Source organism: Falco punctatus (genome assembly GCF_963210335.1).
Source record: "Falco punctatus genome assembly, chromosome: Z".
NCBI classification, from domain to species: domain Eukaryota; kingdom Metazoa; phylum Chordata; class Aves; order Falconiformes; family Falconidae; genus Falco; species Falco punctatus.
In genome coordinates, this window is record NC_137586.1 from 75,493,665 (window position 1) to 75,515,003 (window position 21,339).

The following is a 21,339-nucleotide window of genomic DNA, read 5'->3' on the forward strand; positions in this document are numbered from 1 at the left end:
TCCCATCCTTGCCCTGTTACAGCAGCTTCTACCTTCCCATCAGCAAGATGGACATGTTAAAGTATATCACTAGCAAATGCTACTTTTTCACAAGTTTAACAGGCTGTGAGTGCACTTTCTGTACTACCTAGCTTTCTAGACATAAGCAAAATTCTGGCCAAACAAAAAGAAATTAATTCTGGAAGAAAATGCAGACTATAAGGAGAGGGGGTATGAGGATGAGTGATTCACATTATGCAGGTAAAAGAAGTATGATTCCATTTTACAAAAGCAGCTATTGTCCTTTCTGATATGCACCTGGTATACCCATGAAGCATGTAATCCAATTACATTTTATTCACCATTAACACCTGCAGCAAGGAATAAAATCTGGAATGCCATTTTCACTCACCAGTCCAATTCCAGCATGGCTTGAAAGTGTTTTCAGCCCTCCCTGATCATTTGCATTCCCAACACCCTCAGTAGCTGTGCCCCTGATGTCTCATTTTTACAAATGATTATGTGCCCACCAACAGGCTGTGCAACCCTATCTGGTGTTCGCAGCTCAGCAGAGTGAAACTAGGTCGTTTGATCTTGTAGACAAATGGGGAACGAGGCAGCAATTTAACAAAGAAATCTCCATTTATCCTGAGCCAGTGCCATAACACAACATTGAGGATGCAGAGTGCCAGGCTGTCCTGCTGCAGGCAGCACCTCCAGGCACAGGACAGCCCTGGCTGCTGTGGGACTCCTGGTTCTCCTTGCAGGGCACCAGGTCCTGCTCCTCCAGGGTGATGACCAGGGACCAAGTCAGCTTCCCCATCTCTATGAGTCCCTGCAGAAATACCCATGGGTTGTGCTGCATGAAGTTATGCATGAAGCAGTCACTGAAATGACAGCTCTATATGGCAATATACAGTGGGGGAAATTAATGCTGACCTGTGTCCTGTTCCTCCGAAAGCCAGCAACAGCTCATCATCACATCCTCTTCTCCTGGGCCTTGCTCTGGGCGTGTTTCACAGGATAAATTTTACGTATAGGTGCATTTTGCTCTATATTGATTCTTTGTATGAAAGCAAGCCAAGAATTAAGCTTGCAAAGACTGATCTCTTAACTCTATTAAATAAGGCCAGGTAGATTAAGTTAGTAGTTCATCCTTCTGTGGCTAGACATTTAAATCATGGCTCTAAGGTGAATTCTTGTGTGTACTTGGCTTAAAATCAGAAACATAATTTAAGCATCTTCACTTGAGGTTTCTTATTTCATACACCAAGGATTTAATTAGAAAGACAGGAAATTAGAAAGAAGAGTTCTAACTGGTTCTCAGGGCAGGGGCTGAGCAGATGGGGGGCCGGGGGAAAGTCAAGCATCTCTTTTAAAAACACACTCTGCATGCAGTGGGGCATGGAAGTGACAGAGGGGACCATCCACTGGGACATGCCATCCCGAGTGGCCATGAAACGCCACTTGATGCCTGCTCAAAGTTTGATGTTGCCCTGCCAGCCGAGTAGGAGGATCTTGTCCTGTATGAGCATCCCCACCTCGCTGGGCACCTTTCACCAATTGCACCAAGTGCTGAAGCTACTTTCCTCAGCAGGAGGCAGTTTGTTTGCATAAGAAATAGTTCAAGGATAAGTGCCACTCAACACCAGCAGTTGCTGCAGAAGGAAAAAATAAATAAACTGGGAGGTGTGATGTTTGTTAGCTCCTTGGCTGCAGATTTACTATCTTTCAACAGAAGACAAGAATCTGACTTTTGAAAATGCAGCAACATCTAGTGCTTATATTCACTGCACATTTCTTAATCACTGCTCCCCATTTTTCCTTCCCAATCTGAATACATTGTCATTCAAATAATCCCCAACAAAAACCAACAACCAACCAACCAAAAAAAAACCCAAAAACCCACCCCCACCCCCAAACCCTGTACAACTTAGAAGTTTTGTGGCAGCATTTGCAAATTGCTTTTCTGGGCATGCAAAACAGAAAATAAGGCATGATCCTGTAATCAGGAGGCACCTATTCCCTGCCCCCAAATGCAGAAACATTCAAGTTTCCAATAAAGTGTATAGCAACTACCCACAAAAGTGTGTGACTGCGCAGAGCCCGTTACCAAGGCACATAGGGAGAGGAGGCAGAGGAGGCGGAGGAGGAGGAAGGGGCCCTGGCTGGCTGTCAAATATAGAAACTGAGAGATCCCATTTGAAATCTCTGCCTTGTCTTCTGCTCCCTTTGTGAGCAAACCCCTCTCTATAGATGGGGATAACCCCCTCCGCAGTGTGCTGGGGGGCACAATCACCCCTGCAGCAGGGCCAGGCTTCTTGCTTCTTCCTGAAATGTCTCCCTGCCCATCTTAAGGCTTACAGCAAGATAAATACTTCACACCCTCTTACAGAGGGAGTGATCAGAAGGAAAAAAGGGGGGTGGCAGGGTAGAAAGAGGTTAAATCACACCTCCTGGAGAAAATACCAAGATTCTGCCAGAAGCAGAATCTAGTGCTCAAAGCTCCTGTTCCTTCCCGTGCTAGACACAGCTGCCTCAACAGATAGATAATGTGGAAAGGAACAGCCAGTCATTTATTTTATGGGTTATTGCTAAATAATTTGGGCATTTGTACCATTACACTGCTCACAGTGCACTGATCTGTCCTTCCAGACTAGTGTTACCCATACCACTGATACTTGCCGCAGCAGGACCCCACGCCTGCAAGCACCTGGGTGCTGTGATTTCCTCATGCTTTAAGTGGATAAGCAACTTACTAATTATCCACTGTATTACCAAAGACTCCTGGGTAGAAAGTCATGAAATGAACCCTAACTGTAGCAGGTACTTCACAGAGCAGAAAGTGGTTTACAGCAAGTATTGTGGTAAGGCTTGGCAAAATGTATCAAAAATCACCACCCATACCTGTTTCATCCTTTGATTTATAATGTGCAAGATCATCAGGTGAACATTTACAGCTCCGAGTTGTGACTCAATCTTCTGCTCTCAACTAAATGCTTGACAGAAAATGCACAATACCATCACCTGTCCACTACGCATAGACATTTGCATGGATTCTTGCTACGAGGTTTTCTTTTACTCTGTACCTCGCACAGACATTTAGACCAACAACGAAGTGACTGAACAGAGCTTGTAAATCACCATAAAATATGAATGATACTTACTAATCCCTCCTTTGTACTGAGTTTGGACTCAGTGGACCAGTGGTAACTGATACTTCATAGGCTTTAATCAACATGTCCATCCATGTTGTAGTAGTGATACTATAGTATGTGATACTGGTCACAGACTGAAGCTAAATGTCACTGTGCAGCCTGGGAAAAACAGCATGCTGTACTGAAGATTCATATTGCTGACAACCATCACTTGCCAGAAGTTAGCACTAATCACAGAGCTTTTTAAAGCTTTACAGCCTTCCCCTCCTTTTTCTTGTGCTGCTAGTGCTCAATCCGCAGCCTGGGGACAAGTTCTGCATAACAGCCCAGCACCCCAGGGCTGCCTGAGAACTGCCTAGAGTTGAAAAAAAATTTGGAAATCCACACTGCATCAAAGAAATACACGACCTTCCCTTGTTAATGAGAAACTCAACAGCATATGGACAAAAATAACTCAGCATACTGCTTTTACTAGCAAAACCTTCGGTGGTGGGAAAGTTTAATATACTTTAAAAAGCAGGAAAAAGTAGTGAAGAGTAGCTGGACAAACTGTTGTGATGGAATTAAATACCAAATTTATTTAATTGAAAAGAAAGTTCTTCATCCTATCTATCTATGTGAATCTATATGATTTGTACTGCTACCTTGTGTTTCTTGAGGGGGAAAGGGAAAAAACTGTTGTGGCAGGTTAATACAGGTTGACTTATTTTATGAGAAAGTAATGAAAGTAACAGCAACAATTTCACAAGCTGGATATTATTAATGGGAAGAATACTTCACTGCATAGAAATGAGGGGAAAGGTCTTTACAAATTGAATTTTCTTTTCAGTACTGGCTCTACCTTCTCTGCTGCAATTTCTCCAAATTTCCACTGCCTCTGTAACCCCTTCTTATAAAATAATCTATCTCCTCCTTAAAGTTATGTAGGGTTTGCACAACTCTGATAGCTGAAAACCACTACACTCATTGCAAAGCACCAACTACCCAAGTATGTTGCTATTTAGTTTATTTTTTAAGAGCTATGTGCTTTAGGATCTGCTAGGGCTGCACATTTCTGAGTCAAAAGGCTCTCAAATGCTCTGAACCAAAATCAATAAACTCTTGTCTGTGCTTGAGCTTCCTAGAGACATCCAAGGCATTTTCTTTCTCAAAGCTCAGCTCTTCCTGCCCTGGCCCATGTGATGACACTATGGATGCTATGCTCTCTAGGTCAGCTCTTTAACCCTGACATCAGCAGAAGGCTGATGAGTGATCACAGCTGACAAAGAGGCCCTCAGCTCCTGATAATGAACTCTGTGAGCATTTTGATGCATTTGGGCAGCTAGACCAAGCTCTCTGCAGGTAGGCTGTGTGCAGCTGGGGCAAACAGCATCTTTCTTTGCACAGCTGCAAATCCAAAAGCATCAGATGTATTAATGGATCTGCCTGCATATGACTGCCCTCCTCTGCACTTAGTGGCTTATAAACTCTTACAAGCACAGCAGCTGTTTTGAACAGCACCTTCCCACTGCCTTCACCAGTCCAGTGTTGCAGATTAATACCACAGTTGAGTCTAGCACTACCAGTTCTATGGCCCAGAAGAAATAATGACGTTTCTGAATTTAACAAACAAGAAAGACAGAAGTTATGAATTTAATGATCTGTGAGCCAGTCTTGAGTTACGCAAAATACATTGAGTTAGGTATTCACAAAATTGCTTCAGCATAATTGTTGGCACGTGGATTGTTTGCAAACAGCTAGCACAAAATACTTAGTGTTAATCATTTGTTCCGTGACATAGTTAGTCATGCACTATTTCTGCTTCTTGAGTGGGTGATTGTATCCTCCTAAAGGAGAGGGTAAGAACCAGTGAACATGAAGCGTGCCCTTAGGAGTTTAATTAACATGGATAAGTGCTTGTGATAAAATACGAAAGCATCATGTCTCACTAATCTCAGCAAGATGTTTGCGTCTATCCATCCCCATGCAAATAATCTGCAATGACTCCGCAGAGTCTGGTGAACCAAGCCCGAGGATGAAGAATTCACATAAACTATTTTTGGCGCCATGATTCTTTTTAACTCTCTGAACAAGGGGAAGTGTTGCGGAGGAGTATCTAATTCCCCCAGACAACCTGAAAGGAAGGGATGACAGACCACCACTCCTATGAGTCTGGCAAGAACATATGATCAAAGCTGCTGTCTCTCTTTGCAAGAAACAGTACTGCTTCAGGGAGAGAGAATCTATAATAGAAGAATCACAAAAAATGTATATTCCCTGAAGAAATATGAATGTGTATTTTTTTCTTTCCCCATTTCAGTTTTCTCCGTTTACATGATGCTAGCACTTGGAAGCACATCTTGGTGAGTCTTCCAAAGGATAAATTATAGTTCTGCATATTTCAGGGACCTGGGATGGAACTAAGGGAAGTGAAAAACCGTGAGCTCTGAATTTCATTGTAATATTGTTTTGGTATTTTGCACTGACACAGAGGCTGCACTCTGCCTCCTGAGCAAGGGAACTGAAATAGTCTGTAAAACTCCCTGCTTACCAGGCACCACACAGAACACTAGGATGTATTATTAATAAATTGGAGTGAAACAGCCAGCCAGCTGTGGGAATAAAAGGGAGAGACAGACACTCAGAGAAAGCAGGAACTTCTGTAAAAGGTTTGCTTTTCTTTTCGGAAGGGTAAGCAACGGTTGGAGACCACTCTCAGAATGATACATACTTGACCATATTGACTGACACACACGTGGACTGTTAAACTGGGCAGCAGGGGGGCAGGGAGTGAGGCAAAGAGGTACGAAGGCTGCTGAAACAACACACTTCAAGCTCACAGTGAAGGCAAGGGGAATTACTCCAGCAGCTGGGCAGCGTTGGTCTCCTGTCCCAACCTGCACAACTGGAATCATCGCTCAGGTCAAATAAAGTTCTCCGCAAAAAAAGATTTTGTGCACAGCAGGGGCCTTGCTGTCTGGGTTGGCTGTTATTTCCTCTCACCACTAATACTCTTGCAAAGGATGGATGCCACAACACCACACAACAGTTCCAATGGTGACCACACCATTGTTATGTTGAACTGGTCAAACACAAGTACAGACTCAGCATGTTGTTTACAGACAGGCAATGGGTTGCTGCTGATTCTTACAGCCTTGCACAACTTTTAACCTTCCAGAGGAAACTTCTGACAAAGGAAGGAAATTCAGCTGGACTTCCCCATGCCTGGACTGGTAGACCAGCAACTATTCCAGTACTCAGCCCAGTCATACGTTTTAACTGTGTTGGAGAAAAGTGAATTTCCCTTTTGAGTCCCCTGTTCAATAGTCAGACTGCACACTCATTTCTCTACCTCTTACTGACAATAATAAGCCATTTTGCTGCTTATTAGTCTCTAATAAGACTGTAACAGAAGTGTATGACTCTCAGAAGACATGCATTTGCTCTTGTAGTGCTGGCATAATATGGATCCACAAAAAGAGGTATTCTCTGAATTGTTCTTGGTCTTAGTGAATGGCTTTCTATAGATTTTTAAGTGACGAGAACTCTTTGGTGAAAATAAGGCAAAATCAGGTAAAATTAAAGGTTAAAGTTGATAGAAGTATTAAGTTATCTTATGAATATAGTTTTAATATTGCAGCAACAAGCCACAGATCCTGTTGGACTAGTTCCTCATCCTAAGCAAAGCCATGCCACACTTAAATGAAGAGCAAGTCCAAATATATTAGTTTGTTTTTTTAAATGATGGCAATTGCATCAGAAACAACACATAGATACTCAAATGAATGAACTAATTGGCTTCAGCTCTTCTTGTTCTCCTCATCATTTACTTTTCATGAACATTCCAGTAACCAAATTATACTAGGACAAATGCTTATAGAAAATCAATAGCAAAACCAAACATGTGCAGTATTTGCAAGTTCCAGCTTCCACGTATACCCCCAATTCCTGTGTTTATAAAATCGTAAGATTAAAAAAAATAATATTCATGCAGCTTAGCCAAACAACCAAAATTGAACTCAAGCCGCTCCCTACTCAAAGGCAGTGAATTAAAACGAAGCACTTTTATACATTTTTTGGAAGGCTCTGGGATGCAGGTATTCCTAATGTTTGTATTGTTCATGCGTGTTTCAGAAATTTCAGGTGGTTTTCAGGCAGAAAAAATCGTCTGTGATTAGATGTATTATTCACTGTGAATTCTCACTTTGTTCTCCTCTTAAAGTACTTCTGGGGAGGAATACAAGAGCAGTATGATTTGGGCAACAAGCTCCCATTCTCTGTCACACAAAGCATCTTTCTTATGCTAATAATGTGGTATGCTGCATCCCACTACAGGTCTTAATTTGCATTTTATTCTTTTGCTGTAAACCTGTAAGGGTTGTGAATGCCCAAGGAGGACATTGCAGTACTGCTAACTTTCACATAACTACATGTTACATATTTATATGCACTGTCAAAATGGTGGGAAGATATGAAATTGAGTTTCACTGGAATCTAGCAGGCTGTGCTATTTATAAATAAGTGTCTTATTTTTGGTGCTCTTCAGAGAATGTGACGAACAGTGAGTGATGAGCAATTTATGTTGCTGATCATTTGTATCACAATGGAGCCTTGCAGTCTTCTTCTGGAGTCAAGGCTCTGTTAATTTAGGATCTGTGTTATCCTATAGTGGAACACAGGACCTCAGAACAAAGACTAAAGGGTAAGATTAAGAAAGGGTGAAATGAGCATGCCACTCTGAAAATGGAAGAGCAGGTGCATAATGGTGTAGCTGAAAGAAAATTTGAGGGTTCCTGGGGATTCTGGGCATCAATATTCAAAACAAACTGATTATCTATCTCTCTCCCTCTCAAAAGAAATTCTCAGTGTGAAGGAATCCTTTCACACAAGTATTCTACACTGAAGGATCTTCTATTTATGCAGTGAAAGATAACACTAAACAAAATATGAATGTGAAATAAATGCTGTTAGAAGGACTACATGGTCTGAAGAGATCTTACCTGTATAACAATGAAAAGAGCAGATTTTAATTAACAAGTGTGTAAGTACCCTGTACTATGTAAATAATTCATGTGTATAAAAAGATGATCATAAGGGTGACTGAATAATCATAATTTTGGCTTCCCTGTATCGATTGCTGATGCAAGATTCCTAATCAGAGGCCACAAGAGTACTGTTAACCATACCAGCCTACCCAGCCTATTTCATACACGTTGTGGTATGAACTTTTAAAGAGGTGATTAATAGGTGGGGTTTTTTCCTCCTCTGAATCTCTGAAGAACAAACACAGTTTGCCATGTTTTATCACTTCCCCTGAATTTGCTCTGCAGTAGACGATTTTATAGATGCCAATGGGAGTTTGGCATGAGCTGCCCCTCTGGGTGGTCAGAAGGTAGCTGCTAACAGCAGCAGACTGTTTGCCTGCCACACCAGGCAGTGCAGTTGGTTTTGCAGAACTGGCAACGAAGTGGGGATCATACACCACCACATCACCTCCTTCTGCAGTTCTGGAGCAAGGAAACATCACTAAATGTTACTGGTGGAGGTTGTGTGCTTGCTGGATGACTGGGGAAAGCAGAGACAGCAGAAGAGCAGAGCCCTCCTTCAAAGCGCTGCTTGATTTTGTACTCTGGAAATAAGAATATGCTCCTGCAAACTCCTGTTTGGCAAATGCAGTATGGTACAATGACATCTGAATTTTTCATGTCTGAAAGCTTAAACTTAAATGATCAATGCTTTTTGCTTTAGCTTTTCACCTGTGTTTGCCTCAAGGCTGTTATTGGGTATATATTTGTCCCTTTGGAGCTCTGCAGTTTATTGCCTATCACATACAATTTAAACAGAAGGAACCAGGTACATAACTCTTTCACCTTGTTGCCTTTCCAATGTAGGAGTAAAAAAAACCCTCCATGGTATTACTGTACTAGGAAAATGTAAATCACAGCTAAAACAGTTCCAGTACACTCTCAAAAGAGGGCAGCTATCAGCTCCAAGTAAAGGTCAGATCTGTTTTCCCATGTTCTAACGCTTGTGTTGAGTACAGTAAATTATTTAAAAAAACTGTTCTCCTACAGAGAGCGGTTATATACGAGTGAGCCTTACATGCTGAGAAAGTGATAAATAATTATGCTTTCATCTAAAATAACATCAGAAAATTATCAAACTGTGAACTCATAATACTGACTTTTCATTTGATTTTAAAAAGGTCTTTTTAAGCCAGTTTGAGTGAGTACGCTATTAAGATGAGTGTAATGTAACTGCTTTATCAGTAGCATCACTGAGAGAGCCTGGTACATAATACAGCTGCTCTTTCTGGCTATTAATTGCTATGTATAGTAGTTCTTTCTTGCAACAAATGCAAAACTTCATTTTTAAGATCTCAGTTTAAGCTTGAAGATCTATCTTGTCTTTTAACTCTGTCTTAACTTAGAAAGCGTTGTAAAATGTCTTATGATCAGCATGGGCACTCATTTCCTTCACAGTCTTAAAAAAGCTGGAAGTGGAATAGCATGCCTTTAGGGAAATACTAAGTTTAAAATATGCCTGTGCAGCATATTCATAGATTTTTATAATGCATTTCAAATACTTTCCACATTGTAAAATGGGCTTTGGAAACTATCATCACAGATGAAAGCTAGTGAGGAAAAAGTAATACACTGTAGGAAGAAAAGGAAAAAATGGTGCCTGCTTCTGAATTCCCTAGTGTTCGATTTCTCCTACATAATAATAACAATCAAATGATCACAGTAATTTCCCCATTTACTCTGTTTTTGTGGCAGCTGAGGGTGCACCTGTGTTCACCTTCACTCTTCTCTGCCTCCTCCACTTCCCCACCTTGCTGCCTGCAGCCATGCAAATTCAGGTGACTGAAACATTTCAGGTACAACTGAATTAGCCAGCACACTGCACACCAGATCTTTTCAAACCAGTGTGAAGTGGAAGATTTCCAGTCAGCTCCTGAGGACTCTCCCAGCTTACCTCTCCTGCAAGGGTGCAGTCCATTGCAAGGGAGACTCCATGCAGCAGGGCACATCCAAGAGGTTCAGCATCATCTCTCAACTTGCTGATAACGCACTCACATACCTTGCAGAGACAGGGATGGTGCCTAGCATGGCACCAGTAGACACATGCTCTCTGCTTATACCAACAGGGTATATACGCACTACAGGGATGCCAGACCCTTGTGAACAGCTGTATATTGTACTGTGTTGCGGGGAAATGATACAGCTCAGGACTGAGAGGTGAACATCAAGCCTGAACAGCGGTATGTTTTGAAACCCTGTCTACAGCTAAAACCAAGTCCCAAGGCCAGATGCACAAAAACATTTGGTTGCAATGCCCTGCAAAAGTGGCACATAACAATTACTGTGCTTTATTGTGGTTTGTGGTATGCCACGCTGTCAAGTTCCTTCTCAGTTCTTCATGTGGTTGTCCATTATTACCAAGAATAATGTTAGTAGCTTGATGTGACAGCTGCGAAGCACTTGGGACCAGATTGTGAACTTCCTAGTCACAGTGACAAGAAGTCCCTTGCACAAATGGCTTTGCTCAAGTGTGACTCCCTTAATAAATGAATCATCTATCATTGCTGCCTACTCAAGCTTAAATCTTTCTCCCAGTTCTGCTGTTATTTCCACCATCTGCACATCCTCTCCCCATGGTGGCGAGAACCAATCTGGCTGATTGACAGGGTGTTTGGGAAAATGTGGAGACCTTCAGGGCCTGACCAGAAGTAAAGAACAGTCCCTGATGTCCAAAGCTTCAATCCTAAAGCCACTGTGCCTGAACCTGCGCCCATTTATTAGGAAATCCCTTTTGGGTATTATTAGTATGATGCTGTGTGTATCCAAGTGACTTTGGTCTGTCTCCTGGCGCTCTGAAATGCTGACCAGAAGATGTCTGACCCCATGTGCCAGAGCATCAGGTGGGTCTGTGTCCCGAGACGCTCAGGTGCATCTCTTCCTATAATTCTCAGCACCAAGGAAGAAAAAGGCTTCCACTAACTATATCCACCCACATCAAGGCATCACATCGTTGCAAGAAGGTATATTGCTCCACCAGCAGCAATAAACTACTATCTACCTTTAATTTAATCCCTATTCCTTTCACTGCTTCCTAGATGTTGGCTTAGCAGTTCTCTGGGAGGTCTGCACTAATTTTTGGGGAAGCGTTACTCACTGGAAGTAACTGTCCTCAGCCAGGCATCAAGACATCCCTGATAATTCAGCCCTGACTTGTGCAAGCTGTTTCACTCTGTGCTTGGTGATCCCAGCTCTTTGTACAGTGCTTTCATGTAAAATTCAGTTCCCTTTTTTTTATGCTTCTGGAATCACAAAAAGTAGAGAGACAGAGAAGGGCACCTCTTCCTTTTTTTCTCAGTTCAGTTTATTTTCTCCTTCTGTCTACCTGTGTTACTGACAATTATGTTTTTAGTTTTCTTGCTTCCTTTTCTTGTTTGCTTCCCTCTCTTTGGCTGCTTTCAGCTATTCAGAATAAACAGCAATGCATAGCTACTGGTAGTGCAGTGAGGTTTGATGTACTCTCTTGTTCAATCAAACTGAAAAGGTGGTCCTTCCCCTTTTTAAAAGCCCTTCAGTAAGATCTACAGAAACATGGATTTAAAGCTCAAATGTTCTTTGAAAGACAAATCTAGATTTTTAAAAGAAGCTGTGCTTTTTCCAGTTTTCTAATTAAAATAGATATATAAAGTCTAGCCATGCTATTGCCTGGATTTCTTTCACATTAAAAAATCACATGGGAAATCCACAGGGAAAAGAATAGAACACAAGATAAACATTTTATTTAATGGCTTAAAACTGTAACTAAATCCAACAGAGCCTAAAGTTCTAATACTCTGAGGCTTCAGTATTTCATGGGTTTAAATAATAAATAAATCATTAAATATACCCTAGATGAAAACATTTGCAAGTAGTCTTTGAATTTAATTGTGAGCACTGAACTGAATAACATATTGCATGACAGGATCCTTGGCTGTTTTCTGATTTTCATAGCTCTGCTTCCATTTTAGTGGAAAGATGGGGTGCTTTCTCTGACTTTTGTGTACACATTCTTGGGGGAAGTTATACTGAACACCTCAACTTACATTTCTAGACAGTGTTTTCTTTGTTAATCTGTTTGGTACCATAACTTTTGTATTCATATAGTATCTGATAGCGAATTGTCATTAAATTTGTCTTTTTTTTGGCCAAACTTTAATTTTTACTTTGTGAATAAAGCTAAGTATTCTTTGGTGTTTCTTCTAATAATGCATGTCATTTGATAAGGTTATAATCAATAATTTAACCCTATCATAGTTTAATCACTCATTATGAACATGATTTTGTGCAGTTTATTATGAAAGACCTCTTCTAGGCTATGCCATGAGGAAGACATTGTTTTGTGAACACCCAGAATAGCAAAAAACACAAAAGAAAACATCACATATGGTACTGAATTTGATGTTAACTCAGCTTTTTCTGCATCAGGGAAGCAGCTCAGGATGAGGAATGAGAAAATCTTGTTACTAGCCAGCTCAAATATTTTCTCCTGAATCTAGTATAGTAAACGTAAGTACAGCACGGAAGTAGACTGACAAGCAAGTGCACATCTAACTACAGGGCAGGTATCTTTGCTTTTGAGTTTTCCTATCAATTCAGTATAGATATCTCTTTTCCATTTACACAGGAAGTATCTACTAGTCTAATATTTAGCTACAAGAATCACCTTCCCTCCACCCCTTTCCCAAATCTTAACTCTTCACCACCCTTTTCACATGGAATGGATGTAACTGAAAATAAAACAGAATTTATAAAGTTGATCAAGCGATTTGCTAAAACTTCACAGTTTGTACACAGGATGCACTTCAAGAACAAAGAGAACATTGGCACAATTTTATCTAAGGATTCCCAGAGTCACAGACCATAAATAATTGTAGACTCAGTGCACGTTCTAAATCTGGGTAACATCCCTTTGCTGTATTTGAGATATACTGCTCACTGTTGACTTGAAGCCACTCAAATGAAGAATCCCTGGTGCTATGTATTCCAAATAATGCTGCACTATCCAGACTCAAAGTGTGTAGTACTTATATCCCCCTGACTTTGAAATAAGCATTCAAACTATGGCATGTCCAGCTTTTCCTTATATAATAATTGCCACGACAATAGAAATATACAGAAAATTATGCATGGTGAATACAGTTGTGAATGGTCGTTGTGCAAACCAAGCCTCACAAATTACATTACAAATTACAAATACTATAAAACAGGAAGACCTTTATGCTATCTAAAATAAGTGTTGAAACTAAGAAAAGTTGAAGAAGCCTGCTGTAGGATTCCACTGAGACTTAGGTGGTAAAGAATACCGAGTAACTTTTTAGTATTACAAACAGCTTCCAAGTCTTGAACTAATATGCTTGAAAACACTTTTGCACCTCAAAAAATTTGCTCCTCCATAAGCAACAAAACACCAGGGAAAATAATACATTCTCATACCTCGAATTGTCGCATACATTTAGGACATACCATGCTAAAACATTCTAAGCTGCAAAAGCTTTCAATTTCAAAAGCCCAATAGCAGGATACCAAATTCAATGAGCTTCTGAGGGGATTTCTTCCAAAGCAAAGGAGTTCGGAGATAGCACGGAAAGTTGCTACTTGGAAAAGTTAACTATGTTAGAGTTCTGGCTCTGTCCGTCTCAATGAGACATTAAAATTAAGGATCCAGAGGAAGGAACTGAAAGTAAAAATACTCTCACCACTTCCCAGCATTCTGAAAAGTGACCTTTTGCAGTCACAATGAACTGAATCCTCCTTAAACACTGTTGACTGGAATTAACTGGAATAAAAAGAGACTAGTTCTTTTTTTTCTTTTCATTGCCCCATGCTTCTGAGTATGCAAAGCTTGTTGACAGAGGAACTACCCTTAACTCCCCATAGGCAGGCAAGCTGCAATGTTCTGTTTTACGTGACTGGATGCCTTTAGTGGTGTTTTAAACAGTGTTTATTGTGACTGACAATTTAGGGGACAAAGACAAAAAACAAGTGACTTCTTGTATTATCAAGTGTGCAACACATACAGAAAACAGACCCTGAGCATTACACAAGGTGAAAAACGGCAAAATAGAAGAAGGTGCCAATACAACTCCCAAACATTATGACAACATTTCACAAAAGTTGAGGGCTTTCTGACCATGCAAAGAATATAAATGAGGACTCCTTTCCCTTCAATGCACATTGTTTATCAGTTTAGATGTATTGGATTGGCTTCAGCTGACAACACAAGTGAACTATGAAAACCGTGGTGCTCTCGTGGCTGACAATGTCCAACACAGCACAGGAGCACAAGTAAAACAACTCTCAGTTACAACCTGAGGACAATGTATGATACTGGGGAAAAGCGTATGAAAGGCAGGAGATTGGATGGGTTAGTAAACCTTGTGTAATTGCTTTTTAACAGAGGACTGTTACAATTCAGGAGACTTCTCATATGAGGCTAGGACCAAAAACTGCCAGCAAAATGCAGTTATGGTGCTGAAATCTGTGTTTAAAAGAATTAATGAATCTACATGATAGCTGGCTATGGAGCAAAACTGTTAGTTACCCAAAGCTTTTTTTTACATTAGCTGGGAATGTAAAAGGACTGTCCCTTTACAACAGATCAGTGGCCTAAATTGTGCAAGTTTCAAAAGCTCACCATGAGCAAAACTGCTCAGAGACCTTGGCTGAAAGAAGCAGGTGAACAATTGTTTTCATGTCCTTTCAATTTCCATCCTTTTTTCACTCAAGGCACCTCCCACAAACCCTCTTGAAGTGTACAAAAGGTACATGCCATACTATTTATGCAGTATAAGGTGAGGAGGGTTGGTGATCACAGGGAAAGACTGAATAAATATTCCTCATCTACAGAGTAACTACTACAAACTTCAAGATTTGTACTAAGTCAGATTAATAATGATAGTCTGAATTACCAGAGCCTGCCGCTGAGCACATTTTGTGGTCTCTCCTGAAAAATGAGATTTTAAATTTTTTTTTTTGGCTGATTAAAAACATTTTTTTTTGCAAAAATGCAATTCTGGCTTGAAGGGGAGGAAAAAGTTCCTTTGAGTATTTAGTTGGACAGAATCTTTTCCCTCATCTCCACCCCCTTGTAATTTCTGCCTCCCCTCATTGGTGCTCTGTATCGCCTGTGTCTTGCAGGTCACTATGACTTCTGGGGATACTGTACACACAATGGTATTCCTGGCTATTTCCAAAAGGGAAGGATGTATAATTCCCCACCCAGAATGATTTGGCATACATAAAACTGTAAAGGTGTTTTCAAAAGAAACCTTAATTCCTGTAAAAACAAACAAACAAATGTTAATGGTCAGTTTCTTTTTAGAGCATCTGTTCTGGGGCTGAGCTTGCTACTTCACCAGCAAATTAACTGTTTAACCTAAAACTCTGACTTGATTTATTTATTCTTTTGACCCTCTCTGAAGTCATAGCCATAATCAGCAATGCTGCAATTCCATTCCTCAGGAAACCAGATAAAGCATGGACTGGCAACGAAGGGACTGATGATTCAGATTTACTTTATTCTGTTTTGTTGCTCTGAGAAGATTCCTTTTCCTGTTAAAAGGCATCAGAGGTACTGATTTATCTGAAACACACTGAAAATACTCCCTAAGTTCTTAAGTTCAGAGAACACTGCTGCAAACATTATCTCCCCTGTATTTCTGATAGTATCACCTAGAAAATGGTTATTATGGCCTATTCTTCCCAGACTCTCGTCTCTGAACTGTAGTAGTAGAAGTGATATCACTGTATTTATTTATGGTTCAAGTTCCCTGGATCTCTTCTGTGTTCTGTCCCTGGGAAAATCATTAGTGATGCTGGCAGTCTTAGAATGAAAAAATAGTGTGCTTCTTCATACAAAGATACGTGATGTGACAAGCCTTGCCTCAATGGCATCAGTGCTTGTGAACTGCTGTCTCAAATTAATGAGCTGTCAAAGGTTCAGTGCAATTTGCATTTGTGTTAGTAGTAAAGAAATCCAGTGGTTTTTTGATTGCTGAATGATAGTGTTAAATTGTTACTTTTGCTTACAAAGACTGTGAAAATTTACTGAAGTGACAGTGAACTCAAAAAAGGAAACAGCTTTTTTCAGGTCACAACAGTGTCTGGATTTACTATCAGCGTATGTCAGTCATTAAATCACATACACAAATGAAAATGAAAAAAAGTACATCACATTTTACTCTGTGTAGCATTCCTTGAAGCCATGTGTGCATTTTTCCACACACAATCCTGAACTTACAGCAAAAGCTGTTGCTTGTGAGAAAACGAATGCTGTACCATGCTTTGTGATGGCTGTTGGGGCTTTTTTTTTGTTAACTTCAGGAGAGTAGAATTTAATGAGAAACATACTTTTAAAGATGCTTGAACAATCACAAAACTTTTGAAAACACCCTAGGTATCCACCTGACTGTAGTTGCCCAGCTGTGACGCTGTGGATTTCTTCTCGATGTTACAAGTTTTAAGTATAGCATCAAATGTCACAGAGGCAACAGCCAGTATTAAATGTATTTCCATTTCTAGATCCTTATCTTCTTCCTCTTAAATAATTGCTTTTTGCCATATTAGGGAAGATTTGCTCAAAGATCAACCTGCTTTTCAGTTACAAAATCAGTATCTACTAAATAAATTTCTGGATGAACTAATGTTAACATCCAGCTGCAGTACAAACACTGTTATGTGTACTCCTGTCCTGGCATAATGTGGAAAATGAGACCTTGTTAGATATTACTACTTAAAAGCATCCTAACAAAGATTCTGAATGCTGAAGAGAAGCAGCTTCAGACAGCATGTAGTGAATGTTGAGTTTGTTAGCATGTTTGCTGTGCTCCTCATATGGCAGACAGTGGGGAATGCTCTTCAAGGGCAAAGAAGTTTTGGGTCTGCTTCTCCTCCTGCCTGGAAGGAAACTAACTGCAGGTAGCCCCCCAAGGTGTGCGCGGTGGTGTTCTGGAGGAAGGGAGGATTGCTTTGCTAAAGTATCAGTGGGAAAGGTGACCCCAGGGAGGCCGATGCTTCACATTTCAGAAGCAAGGCTAGATCTCAAGTCTTTTCTTCCTGACTTTTCTTCTCTAAAGAACTGCATGCTGGGCCTGTCAGCAAAATTTGTTTCACCTACAAAGATGTCACTTACAGTCATCTCCTCTAAGATTGCCAGTCAGTAGAAGTGGCCAGTCTGCAGCTCCAGGCCCATTAAGCTGGGAAGGTGGGAGGTCCGTGGTATGTTCATGTCATGCCAGTGCTAGCATGGGATTGTGACAGTAGTAATGCACCAGGGGCTGCTGAGGCAAGCATCTCTGGGGTCCCCTGGGTCCAAGATGCTGTTGCAAATCCTTTATCTATGGGAAGTATGTGAGGTAAGGCTGCTGGCACACTGCCTCCAGAGTCAGCCTTAAAATGGTATTCATCCTGTGAAGGTATGAAAATAGAGTGTTCAGAAAGACGCCTGGCCATCCAAGCCAATCTTGAGAGACTAATATACTTCTATTACCTGCTGGCCTTTGAGTAAGGCTGCAATTGCTCTTAAATCCACAGAGCCTTGAAGAGTAATTTTTTTTAGCTCAGCTGAAAAAATAACGGACTCTATTCAGCACAAGTTCGATGTCAAGCATTGGTTTCACTCACTGAAAACTGTCTGCTTAAGAACAAAGTCCTGATTTGGATAGATTGATCCAGCTGGTTTCCCACTGAGAACAATCTGAAAATTAAGCAGAAGCTTTAAAGTCTATGGAAAGGAGCAATGACTCTAACCCTGTGCTATATGCATAGAACACACCTTGTGTCCTCAGGCAGCTTTGGATGAACTAGACACACTTCTAAGATGGAAATTAAAGTAATTCTGATTTTAATAGACAGAGAAAGGAGGCGCTGGGTGCAAGATCTGGTCTCCAGGGAGCTTTGGCTATTGACTCCAGCACAACTAGAAGTGTAGCTGCAAAGCTGGTAGATACAACTGACCAAACCTGGATGCTATTGGCACTAAACACACACCAACAGTGGCATTCAGTGGCACTGATTATCCTCGAGTTTCTGTACAAATCTACAGAAACCTGGGTTACATGGTTTTTGCTGAGGTGAAAACTGAGTTCAGATCAGCACAAAGCAGTCACACCTTCAGTTGCAGGCTAGGTGCTGCCCAGCACGGTCTTTCTTTTCCTGCATTTTTTGTCACAATTTAACACAAAAAAATAGGCAAGTCTAACAGTGATCCAGGGTGGGTTTTATATTTGCTTTTGCTAAGCAAATTCAGTTGGTAATCTTTTTTTCTGATTACATTTTGAGAGCAAAATTAACATATGTGTTTTTATATAAAACAACTATTTCTCCTGGCTACTTAAATGGCAGCTTCTGCCATTTTACTCATGACTTCCCTTGCTTGCATGGGCCACACAGAACAGTGCATTTTCTTCCATCTCTTTTGCTTGAAGATGATCACTGGCATCAAACACACATTTGCAAAATATTGAACTATCACCTTTTCCAGAGTGTGTAACATTAAGTTGCCATCTCTGTATAATAAAAAGTTTAGCTCACCTTGGATACTAATGCTATTTGCACCTAAGACTGTCAAACACAATGAATTTAGTTTCTACTATTTTAGCTACACAATCAAACGCAGACACAGCCAGACTTCAGTCTGGCAATTAGATTTAGCAAAAATCTGATCTAGAAGTGATGCATGAACTATGACTGAATAAAATACTGATGTTTTAGATAGCTCGACGCAAATTCAAGTTACAGTGAACAACTTCTCTGAGAAGTGACATCTGGTGAACAACCTACACAAATGGAGCACAGCATTTAGACCACCAATAAACAAACACCCTGGGTGCTGGTTTTATTTGGTTTGTTGTTTTGTTTTTTTTTGCTAGCAACCTTCTTTCCATCTGTGAAACATGTCCTTCTCCAAAAGCCAAGCCAAGGACCTCCAGCACTCATCAGTGCACGTCCTGGACCTGGACGCCCTTTCTCCTCTCAACTCTACAACTTAACACAGCCTATGGCTTCGGGCTCACAACGTTGCTTTTGCCACCGAGCTCTGCCTTTTCACAGGGAGGATGCTCGTCCCCCTCCACACCTGGGCTGCGAGCAAGGGTCAACACAGGGGAGATGCAAGAGGAGAGGATGACCAGAAAACCGATTCCGGCGGCCCCAGAGTCAGTCTCCCCGGGCAGGGGTCGGGCCCCGTCCCCCCCCACCCGGAGCGCCGCCCGGCTCCCGCGCCCAGGCGCCGGTCGGCCGGACCCCGGCCCTTCGCAGGGAGCCCGGGGCCGCGGGACGGGCGCCAGGCGGGCCCCGCGCTGCCCTGCCCCTGCGCGGAGGGAGCCCTGCCACCGCCCCGCGCCGCCTTACCGGGCTCCGCCGGGGGAACTCGCCCAGCACGATGCTGACCACGGGGATGCGCAGCGCCGCCGAGATGAAGTCCAGCTCCAGCATCTCCCCGCGGCTCTGCGGAAAGGCGAGGATGGCGGAGACCCCCTGCACCACCACGGTGTGGCAGAGGCTCTGCAGGAAGGAGACGGGGTCGTTGCTCCAGGAGGCGCTGGGGGAAGAGAAGGGGAAGAGGGGCAGGTCGCCCAGTCCCGCCTCGATCGCCATCACCACCTCCAGGGACAGGTTGTAGGGCAGCAGCCCGGCCACGCTGTTGAGGTTCGCCACGGCCAGCAGCAGCGCGTCCCGCGGCGAGGGGGACGGGCGCCGCTCCCCGCCTCCCCCCGGCCGCCGGCCCCGCGGCCCCGCGGCGCTCCCCACCTCGGGGCTGCCGCCCGCCCGCCGCCCGCCCGCCGCCTCCCCGGGCCAGGCGGCGGCGCGGGGCTGCAGGTGGGTGGCCCCCACCCTGACGGTGTGCCCGATGCGCCGCAGGATCTGGCAGGGCTGCGGGTGGGACGCGGAGCCGGGCAGCGCCGCCAGCACCAGGGCGCAGGGTGGCAGCAGCAGCAGGCACGCCCGGCCCAGGAGCCCGCGCACCCCCGGCCGCCACATGGCCGGGAGCCGCCCGCCGCCTCCCGCGGCCCCGGCCCCGCCACCCGCCTCAGCCGCCCCGCGGCCGGCCGGCAGCGGCATCAGCCGCGGCGGGCGGCCCCCGCACAGAGCCGCCCCCGCCACCGCCCATGGGGCCGCCGCGCCCACGCCGCGGGGCTGCGCGGGGGGTCGGCCCCCGGCCCGCCCCCCGCGGACCCGCGGGGCTGGAGCTGCCCGGCCCCGGGGCGGCACCCCGCGCCGCCCCTCGCCGCTGCCGGCAAGGCTGCCCTGCCCAGCGCCGGCGCCCGGGCGCTCGCTCTGCCCGCCTGCCCCGCCAGGAGCGGGGGTTCCCCTGCCCGGCTGCCCGGCCCGGCTCCCCTTTCCCGAGCCTGCCCTGCGCTCCCCTGCCCGGCTCCCCTCCGCAGCCGCCGCCGCGCCGCACTCCCGTCCCCGGCTCCCTCGCCAGGCCACCCCCCGCAGCCCCTGCCCGGCTCCCTCTCTGCAGCCCCCCGGCCCGGCTCCCCTCCGCAGCCCTCGGTGCACTCCCCTGCCCGGCTCCGGAGGCGAGAAAAGTTGCCGGGCGGCCGCGTCGGGCGCTGCCGGCGGGGCTGCGGGCGGTCGCTGGGCTGCGCTGCGCTCCCACCGGGAGGGACGGCGAGCGGCAGCCCCGCGCCGGCTCCTCCCCGGGCAGCCGGGACTTGTAGTCGCCGCCGCCCCCGCGGGCTGCCCCGGGGAAAAAGGGGGCTTTTCGGGGGATCGCCCGCTCCCTCGGCGCTGCCGGCTTCCTCCCGCGGCGAAGCGTTCCGGCGCAGCCCCGACGGAATCCTCTGCCCGCCTGTTGTCGGGGGGCTCTCCCCGCGTCACGGCACCGGAGCAGTGAAACAGCGTTCAGGCGCCTGGGGGAGACCTCGGGATGCACCGTCCCCGCAGTCGCTGCGGTCCGAGGCTGGGGGCTCCCCTCGCCCCTCCGGCAGGCCGGGGGGAACCGCGTCCCTCGCCGCCGCGGCGTGCTCGGCGGCAGCGCCAGCGCTGCCTGCGCTCCGTGTCTTTCTCAGGCGCTGCCGCTCAAAGCGAGTCGTTTTTCGGCATGTGAGACTTAAGATCCCGGCTCAGCAAGCCATGGACACTTTCTAAAATTGCTTTTATGATAGAACACCTTTATCCTAACAGAAAATAGAGCAAAGCAGAGATGGGCGTCTGTGTGC

The 21,339-nt window shown here is 44.3% G+C and overlaps 1 protein-coding gene across 2 annotated transcripts in view; it reads right to left on the reverse strand.

The window, feature by feature from the left end:
• Window positions 1-21,005, reverse strand: part of GRIN3A (glutamate ionotropic receptor NMDA type subunit 3A) — a 72,875-nt gene extending 51,870 nt beyond the window's left edge. For both annotated transcript variants that reach the window (XM_080370987.1, XM_080370986.1), the window contains exon 1: window positions 19,526-21,005. In XM_080370987.1, the coding sequence (XP_080227113.1) occupies window positions 19,526-20,236 (711 nt within the window). In that variant the 5' untranslated portion in view covers window positions 20,237-21,005. The remainder of the gene's footprint in view (window positions 1-19,525) is intronic.
• Between the last annotated feature and the right edge of the window lie 334 nt (window positions 21,006-21,339).